Consider the following 14,160-nt stretch of genomic DNA (forward strand, 5'->3'; position numbering starts at 1 on the left):
CAGTGAGGCATGGTGGTAAAAACTCTGCCAGTTCTGGATATTTCTTTGAAGGCACAGTTGACAGGACTTACGAGTGGTCCACTAAGTGAGTTACCAAGGATGACTAACTTGGATGTTCATAAAGCAAACTTAGCGTATGTCTAGCATTTACTAAAGACTTTTAGTTCAGCATTATAAAGTCTGGCTGCTTTATGCTGCAAAATTTACATTGCTCACCTCTCCATCAATTCTGCCAAAAGTAGGAAGCAGTGGGGGCGCACGTCCATGTGGCTTTTTGCCTCACCTAAGTGGATCCCAGCCAAAAGCATGTAAGAGCTACTGATAAGGCCAACCAGCAATTTCCCTGGAATAAGTACATGGTTACTCCCAGGTCTCCTCTGAGAGGGGAGCTGCTGGGCTGGCTAAGCGCCAAACGCTGGTCTCATGACTCCCAAGTCACACCTCTAAGGTGAAGCTCAGAACTGTCCCCCGGGAATTGGCCCACGGGCGGAGGCTGTGGGCATTCACTGCCTTTGTTGCAGAAGGACAACCACGTCAACATGATGCACATCCACGTGTTTGCAGCCTATTTTGGGCTGATGGTGGCCTGGAGCTTCCGGAGGCCTCTGCGTGAGAGAGTGATGGAGAAAGATCAGACAGCAAAGAGCTCCAGTTTGTTTGGCATGCTGGGTGAGGACAAGGTGGGGTGGGGTGGGGTGGGGTGGGAGGGGGGGGGGTCTCACCCCTGGAGTGAGCCAGAGGTTCCCAGATGGCTCTGGGGAAAAATCTCTCTCTCCTTTACCGACCCACTCAGGGTCCTCGGAGCCCCTCCATGAGGACTCATTTCCCTGAGTGGTGTTGAATGGATTCACGATCCCTTCTAGGGCAACGCCCTTCATTAGTATCCAGAGGAGAGGGAAGACTCATGTACTTGAGTTTAAATCAGTTTGCCCAATCCTTTTGTCCTCAAGTTAAGGGAGGGAAGTGGATTAGTGGAGAAAGCGGAGGCCAGCAGTGGAGAGAGGGACAGGGAGGGGAAGAGGACGGTCATACTGGTGTATCCTGCAAAGCTGCAGCGGAAATGCTGAACCCTGACTCCCGGGAGAGGCTGGGAGGAAATCAGGCAGTGAGCTGGGCAGCAGGTGACCCAACAGCCAGCTATGAGGCCAAATGAAATTGGCACATTACCTTCTCAAAGTAAGCATTGGGCCATCACAAGTCGGACTCAGGAGGCCTGGGGGTTGGTGATCTCAACTCTCTGGGCCTTAGGTTTTTTGCCTGTAAAGTGTGTTAGTTGGGCCCTATCAACCTGAGAATTCAGAGGAGACATGACTTGCCCAAAGTCACATAGCTAGAAAGTGACCAGGCTGAGACTTGCCCGCTCCAGGAAGCCCCCACAGGCTCAGGCTTTGGAGTAGGAGTGCTGGTTCTGGGAAGTGACCCTTTCTGGCCCCCAGGAACCCTCTTCTTATGGATATTCTGGCCGAGTTTCAACTCCGCTCTGCTGCTGGACTCTCCAAACGAAAGGAAGAATGCCATGTTCAACACCTACTATGCTCTTGCGGTCAGCACGGTGACAGCCATCTCGGTGTCGTCCTTGGCTCACCCCCAAGGGAAGATCAACATGGTGAGGAGGGGGCTGTCCCTTGGGGAGCACTTGGGTCTTGCAGGCTGGACACATCTTCACGCTTCCTGTCCCTGTCACTGGGTGACAGAGTCTTATCTGCAGTGTCACGGAGCATCGGAGCATCGGGGAAGGGCACTGGCTTATCAAAATGGGAACTACAGTGTAGAGACCATGAAATGATCAAAGGCTGTCTTCGGGGAGTGATTAAATCTATCAGTGTTGACATCAAACAGACATGAGTTTGAAACCTGTTGCTGCTAGTTACTAAAGCCAGCCACCATGAGGAAGAGTCAGCAGAGAAGAGCTAGAATAGAATCGGTCAGTCTCTCCCCTTCCCCTAAGAAATTTCTAGAATGGAGTGAATAGAATCAGAGGTAAAGGAGTATGTTACTTTAGCCATGTGATCTTGGCTAAGCCACTTAAACCTTTGGAGCTACACTGGCTCATATGTGAAGAGGGACTGACAAGAACATGCTCATAAAGTGCTCCATGGCAAACATCACTGGCTATTACCAATGTGGCCAGGGAGTCTGTGTGTGTGAGTTTGGGGGGGAAGAGACGTGTGAAACGGTAGAGCTAAAGACAAAACGGTTTCCCATGAAGATCAGGTATGTCCCCAACCAGCCAGGGGACATGGGAAAAAGTCTAGAGAGACAGCAAGGCCTGGAGTGGACAGAATGTGGCCATCCATGACAGGTTAAACACTAAGAGGCCTGAGTGTCCTTCTGGGGGAGCCCCGTGGTGACAGGGAGTCTAGGGTCAGACAAGGGGGGGACATCTAGGGAGGCAAGTGTGGCCGGAAGGTCAGAGAAGCCAGAAGCTGTCCCAGGCTCAGGGAGATCAGGCCCAGATCTCCCAAGACCTGGTTTGAGTGGAGGGGAGCAGGGGGAAGTAGCAAGAACCCCCCCTGTTCTAGAGGAACAAAGGACATAGCCGAAGTGTGACCCAGGAACAAGGGCTAGCTTATTTATTTATTTTTTTTTATCTATTTTGAGAGAGAGAGAGTGCGTGCGTGGGGGACAGAGAGGGAAAGAGAGAATCCCTAGCAGGCTCCACACCAGCAGCACGGAGCCAATCATGGGATTCGTACTCGTGAACCGCAAGGTCATGACCTGAGCTGAAATCAAGAGTCGGATGCTTCACTGAGCCACCCAGGCGCCCCACAAGGGCAAGCTTACTGACGTTAGGTCCAGCGGTACAGAGTGGCAGAATCACTAAATAGCCAATAATAATGATAAAAATAGTAAAAGCCATAATGATGGGTTATATTTCTTGAGCCTTTACTCACGGTCCCTGCTAGCTAGGCCCTGGGCTCAGAGTTGTACGTGTGGTAACTCATTTAATCTTACCGTAACCGTATTAAGTAGGTACTGCTAAAACTCCATTCTTCTGGCGGAAAAGCTGAAGCACGAATGCTTAGGTGGCCAAAGACACATCACTAACAAGCGCGAGGGTGACTGGGATGCGCTTTGAAGTTCAATGCCTCCCAGTCAGGTTGCCTGCCCCCTGAGCCTGAGAAGTGGAGTAAGATTAAGACAATTGATGAAGGTCATGGACTCTCAATGGAGAGGAGGGGGTGTGAAGCAGGGAAGATATTACGGTGTTGCTTGCTACCAGCTTACCAAGCAACCCTGGGCGAGATGTCGTCCTCTCTGTGCCTCGCTTCACTCGCCCACGAGCTGTTTCTTTGCAGAATCATATCCACAATGCGGTACTGGCCGGAGGTGTGGCTGTGGGTGCCTCGTGTTATCTGATCAGCTCGCCTTGGCTTGCCATGGTGCTGGGCCTTACGGCTGGACTGATCTCCACCGGAGGAGCCCTGTGCCTGCCGGTAAGAACGGGGCAACCAACACCCTGATGTGCCTTAGACCAGCAGGGCCCCGGGACCATGGTGGGGCCGTGCAGTGCCATGGGCTGCATTAGGCAGGCACTGGCACCTTCTCAGGCTGGCTTCAAAGCTTGGGTGAGATACCCACCCAGGTTGGACGGTACATTTGTTAGGATCTGGGGAGCAACTAACAGAATCCACTCAAGTTTGCTCAGGCATGGGGGGGAATATTAGAATACGCTGCTGGGAACCCAAGAATGGCTGACACCAGGGACAGGAGTGTTGTAAGGAGCCCAAGAAGTCCCAGCTCTTCTTCTTTCTTTGCTTCTCCTGAATATCCGCTCTAACCTCACTCTGTAGACTTCCTTCCCCCTCTTCTTCTCCTACCCACATGGGGGAATGTAGTCTTGCTCTTCGGGAAAGCAGCCAGGTAGAATCTCTCGGCCCTATACCCAAGTGTTCTGGAGAAGGGACTCTTTGGTTTAGCTTGGACAGCGTGCTTATCTTGGGCTGGGGTGTAGGGGGGGCTGGAGCATAACATACATACGTGGCCACTGCCCATGAGCCACATGAATGGGGGGGGAGGGCAGCAGCCAGAAGAGGGACGCTGGGCCAATCCAGGCCATGTCCACTTCTGATTGTTTAGTTCTTCTAAGCAGATGGACTTTTCTTCCTTCCATACTCAGCAGTTACTAATAATGCCCAAATACCCCATAATAGCCACTTTGTTCTAATACGCTTCTAAGAGAAATATTTAGGAGCAACAACCCTTCATGGGTTTGAAGGCTTGGGAGGAGAAAAAGGAGTCGATGTTTAAGAAGCTGAACTTGGATGAACAGTGGATATTCCGGGAGGCAGTTTCAATCCAAGATAGGGGAAAACGTACCGACAATTTGATCTGACAGCCGTGAGTAGTCTGCTCTTGACCTTTGGAACTGGAATAAATGTCTTGTAGCTCTTCTGCTCTGAGGCCCGATTCTGAGAGGAGGAGCGTACAGCCAAAAACTGCGTAACGAGTTCTCATCAGGCTGGGCGTCCATTGCTTCCTCTGGGCCTGTTTCCTTGACTCTGTCACTGGGGGAATGATTCAGAGATGATTCACTCCTTCTGTTCGTTCGTTCGTTCGTTCAGCATGTATGTTTTCACATTGATCCTGCTTCCCGGGCTGTAGGGCAGTGAGGGAAATGGACAAATGAACACACAACCACGTGGCAGCTGCTGCGAAGCCCATCTACGCCAGCCTGGGACGGATCAGGAAATGCCTCCTGGAGCAGAGGGTGTCTCAGCCACATGTTGACAGATGACTAATATTAGCCAGGCAAAGCGAGGGGCAATGTATTCCAGACAGAAGGCACAGTGTGTTCAAAGGCTCAATGGTGAGAAGAGACACCAAAGCATTGAGCTCACCTGGGAGTGTGGTGGCACCACAGTCTTGAGAGACGAGAGATACTCAGGTATATCCCCTGGGCAGGTTGAGGAGTCTGGGTTTTTATTCTGACGGCAAAGGGGATCCTCAGGAGGGAACTGGCCTGTCTAATTTGCATTTGTATCCACGTAGGTTGGCTCATGGCCCCCTGGAAGGCTTAAGCGGCAGAGGGGAAGGAGTGGTGAGGATAAGTCTGGAGGCGTGGTCACATTCTTTTCTTCTCATTAGCCATGCTGTCTTTGGGGTGGCAGTTAAGTTTGGACTAGACCAGTGGGTCTCAGTCACCCACCATCGTCCCCTCCAGGGACGCTTGACAGTATGCGCGGACATTTCTTGGTTGACACACTGTGCGGGGATGCTCCTGGCATCTAGAGGGAGAGCCCCGGGATGCTGCCACACGTGCTACGACACACAGGACGGACTTTTCACAACACAGGGTCATCAGGCCTGCGCTAGACCCTTGCTTCCCAGAGGCTGGTCAGTGGGCCCGTAGCCTTGGCATCACCCGCAACTTTGTTAGAAATGCAGAATCTCAGGCCCCAGGCTCACCGTATCTACCTCTGCGGTCTAACAAGCTCCCCGCGTGATGCCCGGGCACGTGCAGGTCCGAGACGTGCTTCCGTAGGGGAGCCCCAATGCCTACCCCCTTTGGGTGGCCCTGGAGGCCAAGGATCTGTGGAAAACCCGGGTGGAGAGTCCCAGTCCTGCACGTACATCTGCTCATGTGACGCTTGTTCTAGATGTATTTTAACCACGTGCTGGGGATCCACGACACCAGTGGCGTGTACTACACCTTCGGCTTGCCGGGGCTCCTCGGAGAGATCGCCCACATCGTGCTGATCACGTATCAAGTCGACCAGACCAAGAGTGCCATGTGAGTCACTCGGCTCGTCCCCTTCACGCCCCCATTCAGCTCGGGGTGAAACACACCCCGTCAGCGCCCTTCGCTGAGGCACACGTGTTCAGAGCCGGGCACTCAGCAGGCCTTAGCAAATATTTGTCGGCAGATGGATTAGTAAACCCTGCAGAGCCCCTACCTCTCCAGGCTGTGGCTGCTTTCCAGGAAGGACAGCTTAGGGGCGGGGCAAAGGCAGACAGGTGTGAGGCTCCCCCAGATGACCTGACAGAGCAGGTCAGTCAGGCCAAGCCAGCCGAGTCTGTTTTACAGCCGCTGGTGGTTTGGGTCGAGGGGAAGAGTGTTGTGCAGTCGGACTTGTTCTGACCTTGTACCAGCAGGCACACTACCTGATCTCTCTAAGCCTCATTGCCTGATTATGAATGCAGACACTGATGGCGCATTTCCTCCTAGGGTTGTTGGAGGCGACTTGAGGCCAGGCGCCTTGTGGTTAAAAGGATTGGATACTTTTTTTCTTAAACATTTTTTTAATGTTTATTATTTTTGAGAGAGAGAGAGAGAGAGATAGAGAGCGTGCGCGCACAAGCGGGGGAGGGGCAGAGAGAGGGGTAGATACAGAATCCAAAGCAGACTCCAGGCTCTGAGCTGTGAGCACAGAGCCCGACGTGGGGCTCGAACCCATGAACCGCGAGATCATGAGCTGAAGTCGGACGCTCGACCGACTGAGCCACCCAGGCGCCCCAGGATGTAATACTTTCATGTAAGAAAACACTAAGCACAACCCTCCCTGAGGCCTGGGGAGAGGAGGAGCTTGGCCAGGGTCTCACTGTGAGGCAGGAACGTGGGTCTCCGGACTCGGCTCAGATCCTGTGTCCTCCAGACAACGGATGGTGGCGACTGGTTTCACATACCCGAGCCCTGGCCATCACCTCCCGGGGCTTGCGTGACTATCTTCCAGGCGTGGTGCACATAAAATGAAAAAGTGACTTGGGCATGATACGGGGATAGGTTTTTCCGGATGAACTGATATAGTGATCGCAGTAATAGTACTGATAACAATCGCTGCTGTTGATTGACAGCTTTCTAGATGCCAGGCACTCACTACGCGAAAATCATCGTATGCATCATCTCATGGAATCCTCACGACCACCCTGTGAGGTATTATCATATTCCAAGAAATGATACGTGTGGGGTAGTGATCTGCCCTAAGTCACTTGGCTGGAGCCCATCTCCAGGTGGGGAGACACCTCAGTGGGGCTCCGATGGTGTGTCTGCCACTGTTTTAACAGCTGTGCAACTCAGCAAATCCTTTCCCCTCTCTGGGCCCCTGAGTCCCCTCTGTAAAGCTCAGGTGCCTGCTGGGGCCGGGCCAGTAAAGTCAAAAAATGGGAGCAGCGAGGGGAGGCTGGAAAACAGTGGGAAGTTGCTCCTCAGCACCAGGCGACCATAACTGCGTGGGGACCAAGGCTCAGTGTCCCCAGATGTGACTTTTCAAGAGAAGCCAAAACTCCAGAGCTATGCACCTACACTCCCAAGCATCGGCAAAAGATTCAAAATCGTCAAGACACATCGTGTGGGCCAAATTCTGCTCCGGGGCGGCCAATCTGTGACTTCAGAGCCACCTGCCCTTCTAGCTTCCTAAGTCTGTGATTCTGTGGCTCTCCTAGAGTAGTAAATCCTACCCTACCCCAGACCTGTATGGTTAGAAATCTGGTGATGAGGTAGGCGCCTGGGTGGCTATTGCTTTTAAGTGCTCAACTCCTGATTTCGGCTCAGGTCACGATCCCGGGGTCATGGGATCCAGCCCGGCGTGGGGCTCCCCGCTCAGCACAGAGCCGGCTTGAGATTCTCTCCCCCGCCCCCCTCTCTTTTCACCCCGCAAAATTTAAAGAGATCTGGCGATGGGAGCCCGGCAATCTGTCTTCCACCCAGCCCTCTAGGTGATTCTCCCATAAACCAGTTGGAGACCGCTGGCCTAGAGCAAAGAACAGGAAAACAAAGGCCGGTTGACCAATGGGGTGCTGCTAAAGTATTAACAAACAAAGCCCTGACTGCAGTGGTGCAAATACTCCCTTCTGTGGCTAATTGCAAGCCATCAAGGGGCTGCCACTGAGCGGGTACACTTAGGAAGGGTTGAGAACACGGCCTGTGCACCCCCCCTGTGAGCGGGCTCTAGCACACCTCTGTGAGTCAACTCTGACTGCAAAACCTTATCACACGCAGGGACCGGGCAGCAGAGAGAGGGAGAGAGGGTCTGGAACTGAGACTATGTCTTTGGGTTTGTAGTGGTGGGGTAATGAGTGGGGGGAGGTCTCCGGCTGTGCAGGAAGAGAAAGCATATATTAGAGTTTGTGCTTGGGCGGGTTATAATATGAATTTTGCACTCCCGTGAAAGCTGACTGGTGGAGAGAGAGGAGTAAATAATTTCGGCTGTTAGTTGGGCCCAGTGATAAATGAGTGCCAAGTAGACAAATACTGAATCCAAGAAACACAGTTAAAATCAGTGTTCTATTGTATGAATGCAGCACAATTTATGTATCCACTACTGATGAGCATTTGGGTTCTTTCCAGTTTGGAGCTATTACGAATATTCTAGTGTTGCCGCCATGAACATTCTAGCACTTTTTTTTTTTTTTTTTTTTTTTAGAACATACAAATGCACTTCTGTTGAGCAAATGCCTAGAAGCAGAATTGTTGGATCACAAGCAGAATTGTTGGATCACAGTATTCCCATGATCCCTTTTAGAGGAAACTTCCAGTTTTCCACCATAGTCTGTGCCGGTTTCTTCACCTGTGGCACCCGAGAGTTCCCCTTACCCTATATATTCTCTAACACCTCATGTTTTTCTTCTTTTTAATTTTCTCCATTTAGGCATCAAACTTATCTTTTTTTCTTTTAAAGTAGGCTCCACACATGGTGTGGAACCCGACGCAGGGCTTGAGCTCACAACCCTGAGATCAAGACCTGAGCTGAGATCAAGAGTCAAACGCTTAACCAACTGAGCCACCCAGGTGTTCCTAGGCATCAAACTTTCTCATTTTATTATTATTATTTTAAAAATGTTTTTAATTTTTAAATGTTTATTTTTGAGAGAGAGAGAGAGACAGAGCACACATGGGGGAAGGGCAGAGATAAAGGGAGACACAGAATCCGAAGCAGGCTCCAGGCTCTGAGCTGTCAGCACAGAGCCTGATGTGGGGCTTGAACCCATGAACGAAGAGATCACGACGTGAGCCAAAGTCGGGCACTCAACAGACTGAGCCACCCAGGCACCCCATTTATTATTATTACTTTTTTTTTTTAATGTTTATTTTTGAGAGAGAGAGAGACAGAGAGCGTGAGCGGGGGAGGGGCAGAGAAAGAGGGAGACACAGGATCCGAAGCAGGCTCCAGGCTCCGAGCTGTCCGCACAGAGCCCGACGTAGGGCCTGAACCCATGAACTGTGAGATCATGACCTGAGCCGAAGTCAGATGCTCAGAAGTCAGATGCTCAGCCGACCGAGCCCCCTGGGTGCTCCTAGGCATCAAATTTACCATTTTCTTATTATTTTCTTACTGTTTATTTTTCAGAAAGAGAGATCACACGTGTGTGGGCACTAGTGGGTGAGGGACAGAGAGAGGAGACAGAGGATCCAAAGCAGGCCCTGTGCTGACAACAGACAACCCTATGTCGGGCTCGAACTCAAGAGCCATGAGATTGTGACCTGAGCTGAAGTTGGATGCTTAATTGAGCCACCCACTCAAACTTATCATTTTAATTTTAATTTCCCTGATAACTGATTAAATAGAGCACGTTTCATATGCTTTTTGGACATTTGATTATCTTTTTTTGTGAAATGTCTCTCCGAGTTCTTTCGTTCTTTTGCCCATTTTTTTTGTTGTGCTGTTCTGTCTTTTTCTTATAGATTTGTAGGAATTCTGGTTATAGAGCCTTTGTCACATACATGTGTCATGAATATCTTCTCACATTTTGTAGGTTATCTTTTGCCTTCTTTTTTTTTTTTTTAATTTTTTTTTTCAACGTTTATTTATTTTTGGGACAGAGAGAGACAGAGCATGAACGGGGGAGGGGCAGAGAGAGAGGGAGACACAGAATCGGAAACAGGCTCCAGGCTCTGAGCCATCAGCCCAGAGCCCGACGCGGGGCTCGAACTCACGGACCGCGAGATCGTGACCTGGCTGAAGTCGGACGCTTAACCGACTGCGCCACCCAGGCGCCCCATCTTTTGCCTTCTTAATGGTGTCTTTTGATGAACAGAAGTTCTCCATTTTAATACAGTTCAATTTATCATTGTTCCCTTTACATTTGCATGTTCTGTTTAAGAAATGTTTCTCTATTGTAAGGTCATATAGATGTCCTGCTAGGCCACTTAGTAGTTTAAAGCGAGGTCTCGGAGTTGTCTTGAAGGAGGGAGGACAGGGAAGTATGTTCAACAGGGGTGGGCAGGGGAGATGAGCCTTATAGCCAAGCTATGCTCCGCGTTGCCCTGATGGAAAGAGAACTCATCTTTAATTGCCTATGAGGAAACCTGGGGCTCAGAAAGGTTAAGTGACTTGCCTAGGATTATGCAGCTAGTGACAGTCTTTGAACATGAACCTGGGCTTTCTGCCTCCTGATCAAGTTCATCACCCATGGGTTCTGAGAATTGAAGTAAGCCGAAGAGGATCTTACAATCCCCCCTTCCCTTCTTACATGTCTGTGTGGCTTTGTGGGAATGTGACAGGGGAATGTGTTGCCAGGGGAGAGGACGTTTGTTCTTCTGGTAGCCCTTCCTGACAGCATCATTACTGATGCAGACAGTCCTTTTTGATCTCTGCAGTCTGATGCCTGAATGTGACTATATTCTGCTTTGTCATTTCTAGGATTAACTACCAGTTGCTCTTGGACATTGGGGCACTGAGCTTGGCCATGGCTATGGGTCTGCTAATTGGTCTTTTGACAGGTAAGTATGAGACCACCCTTCTTCCCCATGGTGCAGGGCACAGGCCTCAGGGCCAGAGTGCACCTGCCCCATGGCTGGATGTGTATACCCATCCCCTTCTCTGTGAACCCCCTCAGCTCCGGCCAAATGAGGCAAACCACTAAGACCTTGATTAACAACAACAAGAGAATCACATCATTTCAGCATTGGAAAGGCCCTCAGAGGCCGCTTGCTGTAGGTGTGGACTCTGAGGGCCAGAGAAAGTTAAGAGACTTTCCTGAGGTTGTAAGTAGGGGTGAGTGGCGACACTGCAACCTTGTGAACCCAGGGCTGGTGGCTTCACCCGATTTTGTGCATAAAGCCAAGGAAACCCTTATGCCAAAAAGCTTACCTTTATTCCCTGAGAAAGCTCAAAGTATTATTTCGCTCAGCAAATATTTATTCAGTATCTACTATGAGCCAGACACTATTCTTAGGCACTAGGGACACAACAGTGAACAAAACAAGTTCCCTCATCCCATGGGGTTGATATTCTAGTGGAGGGGGGGACAATAAATAAACGAAGAAGTAGAGTATTTGCTATGTCGGAGACTCAGGGTAGAGGAGCACAGAGTCAGTGTGAGGGTGGGGTACTCTTTTAGAAGGGGAGGAAGGGTGAGGCCCCTGGGTGGCTCAGTGGGTTAAGTGTCTGACTCTTGATATCTGCTCAGGTCCTGATTTCATGGTTGTAGGATCCAGCCCTGGGTCAGGCTCTGTGCTAAACGTGGAGCCCGCTTGGAGATTCCCTCTTTTCCCCTTTCTCTCTCTGCCCCTCTCCTGCTCGCACTCTCTCTCTTTCTCAAAATAAATAAACATAAAAAAAAAAAAAGCATGGGAAGGAAAGGTCTATCTAATAAGTTGACCTTTAAGCAGAAACCTGAACAGAGAGAGGGAACAAGACCACCCACGTGTTTATTTGGCAGAAGAGCATTCCATGAAAAGGGATAGCAAGTGCAAAGGCCCTGAGGCAGGAGCAAAGAATGCTCGGGGTGGCTGATATGGATATAGTGAAAGGGAGAGTGGCAGGGGTTGAGAACAGAGTGGTAATAAGGAGCGAGATAATTCTGAGATGGGAAGCCATTAGAAATCTTTAAACAGAGGATTGAAGTATGCTTTTGCTCCTGCAATATGACAGAATAGCGAAGAACCTCAGGGAGTTACTAATTTGCCAGTCTTGTTTATATGCTAGGTGAAAAGATGCTTTCTGTCCAGAACTGCTCACCTTTATTCAACAAGCAAACAGCTTTATTGGTTAGACATTCATATATTGTTCCCTAAGCAGGGAGTGAATGCCAAATAAGAGAGAAAATAGCATTAACAGATGTAAAAGAGTTGTATGGCCTTGGGCGTATCGGTTTACTCTCTCTGAGCCTGGGCCTTGGGAGGCTTTTCTGTAAAATGAAAGGACCGTGGTAGCTAATCATTGGGCTTCTTTTATGCTCCAAAACAAATATGAAGGTACTTTTTGGAATTGCCTGGGTGATTTTAGACAGCAAGACTGACTAGAGTCACTTTAATATACCAACTGGCCTCAACTTTCATCAGAGTCGAGGAGATTAAATACAGATGAGAAAAATGCCTCCCTCTGTAAGTTTGCGTTCCATCTGTGGTGGCAGTCCAATCCTGAGTAGGGTTACCAGATTTAGCGAGTGAAAATACAAGGCACCCGTTTTTTAAATTCAAAATTAACTGAGCATCCTAGATTACTTTATCTGGCAACCTTCACCCGGACTATGACACCATTCACCATCGTCACTAGTATTCACAAAATGACACTGATGTGCACTGTCTTGTAAAACCCCTGGGAGGGCCTTTTTTTAATGCTTCACTGGAGTCAAAAAAGAAAATGGAGGAAAAGACACTCACAGTGTTCCTTTAGGAGTCAAGACCAATGAGCGTCCCTCTTTCCATGTAGCTTTGAACATAGGAAAGCTGGTGAATAAGAAAAACATGAACAATGGAAGGGGAAAGAGGCCACTAAGCAGCCAAGATAGCACCTGACTCCCTAAAGCCAAGCATTTTACTTGTCAAGAGGCCCCTGATTTGGGGCCTGTCTACATTTACTTAAGAAACAATCCTATGAGGGTACCTGGGTGGCTCAGTTGGTTAAGTGTCCAACTTCGGCTCAGGCCATGATCTCACCATTCATGAGTTCAAGCCCCGCATTGGTCTCTGTGCTGACAGCTCAGAGCCTGGAGCCTGCTTTGGACTCTGTGTCTCCCTCTCTCTCTGCCTCTTCCCTGCTTATACTCTCTCTCTCTCTCTCTCTCTCTCGCTCGCTCGCTCTCAAAAATAAATAAACAGTAAAAATTTTTTTTAATAATACTAAAAAAAAGAAACAATCCTATCAAGCATGGTTATTGGGTTTCTGAATTCAGGCAGATTAGAAATGGCAGGTTAGAGGTGGGATAGTTTTCTAGAAGTAAGGCACACTGGTAGAAGTTAGAGGTCAAAGTAGACAGCCTAATAGAAGAAAAGAAATTCTTTAAGCCAGACACTAGAACATGTAAAGCTTGGGCTGCTGAGAGAAGAAGCCAACAACCTCAACAGCTATATACTTTCTCTGCATTATATAGTGCATTTCATAAATGGATGTTCCTAGCAATATTTCCGATTTAAAAAAAAAGTCTAAATGTGTTTAGTGTTGTCTCATAAGACACGAAAATGTAGCATATTTTGAATGGATTTTCATCAGCTATCTGGAAAGTTCATGTAGGTGTTAGAGATCGTTTCTGAGTAATTCTAGCTAAATGAAGGGTGCTGGTTGCCTCCTACATGCCAATATCAGTTAAAGGTGTGCCCTACAAAAGGAAAATGTGACTAAGTACATGCCTACTCTTGTTAATCTTAATATTTAATGCATGAGGGCCGATCATCATTAAAAATACATAGATAAGGGGCGCCTGGGTGGCTCAGACAGTTAAGCATCTGACTTCGGCTCAGGTCATGATCTCACAGTTCGTGAGTTTAAGCCCTGTGTCAGGCTCTGTGCTGACAGCCTGGAGCCTGCTTCAGGTTCTGTGTCTCCCTCTCTCTCTCTGCCCCTCCCCTGCTCATATTCTGTCTGTCTCTCAAAAATAGATAAACATTAAAAAAAAAAGAAAAATGAGCAATCCCTTCATGTATCCTGGGAAATTCGGCCAACTTTGTGCAGCTGGAGGAAGGCACAGGGCCAAGCTCTCTGGGCAGGGGCGAGATGGGTGGAGAGAAGAGTAGCACAAAAGCAAGTTGGTATAAACTACTTTCCTAACTAACAAGTGGAATCTTGAGCTGAGGTCATGGAGAGTTTATTGGAGCTGGTGATGCAGGACCTACAGGGCCACCTAATTGGAGTTGCTGTCCATGGTAGTTCCTGTGTTCTAAATGGATCCACTTTTAGGTAGGGGCACCATGTTCTATTCCATCTTGGGAAGCATGTCAGATCCATGGCTATTGCATACCTCTCACTGTCATCTTAATCCTTTGGAGATATAATTGCCCTT

At 49.2% G+C, this 14,160-nt stretch overlaps 1 protein-coding gene across 3 annotated transcripts in view; it reads left to right on the top strand.

Moving 5' to 3' along the window:
* The window catches only part of LOC124515798 (RH-like protein), a 37,225-nt gene that overhangs the window by 18,052 nt on the left and 5,013 nt on the right, over positions 1-14,160 (top strand). The window contains exons 4-8 of one of the 3 annotated variants that reach the window (XM_047084816.1): positions 522-669; positions 1,437-1,606; positions 3,300-3,437; positions 5,601-5,734; positions 10,581-10,803. In XM_047084816.1, coding sequence (XP_046940772.1) covers positions 522-669; positions 1,437-1,606; positions 3,300-3,437; positions 5,601-5,734; positions 10,581-10,803 — 813 coding nt within the window. Of the gene's footprint in view, positions 1-521; positions 670-1,436; positions 1,607-3,299; positions 3,438-5,600; positions 5,735-10,580; positions 10,804-14,160 lie in introns of those variants that run through there. The other 2 variants (XM_047084817.1, XM_047084818.1) reach the window with 2 other exon arrangements.

This window comes from Lynx rufus, unplaced genomic scaffold (genome assembly GCF_022079265.1).
Source record: "Lynx rufus isolate CCGP_SWC_20201006 ecotype Redwood Valley unplaced genomic scaffold, mLynRuf1.p SCAF_2, whole genome shotgun sequence".
Classification (NCBI taxonomy): Eukaryota; Metazoa; Chordata; class Mammalia; order Carnivora; family Felidae; genus Lynx; species Lynx rufus.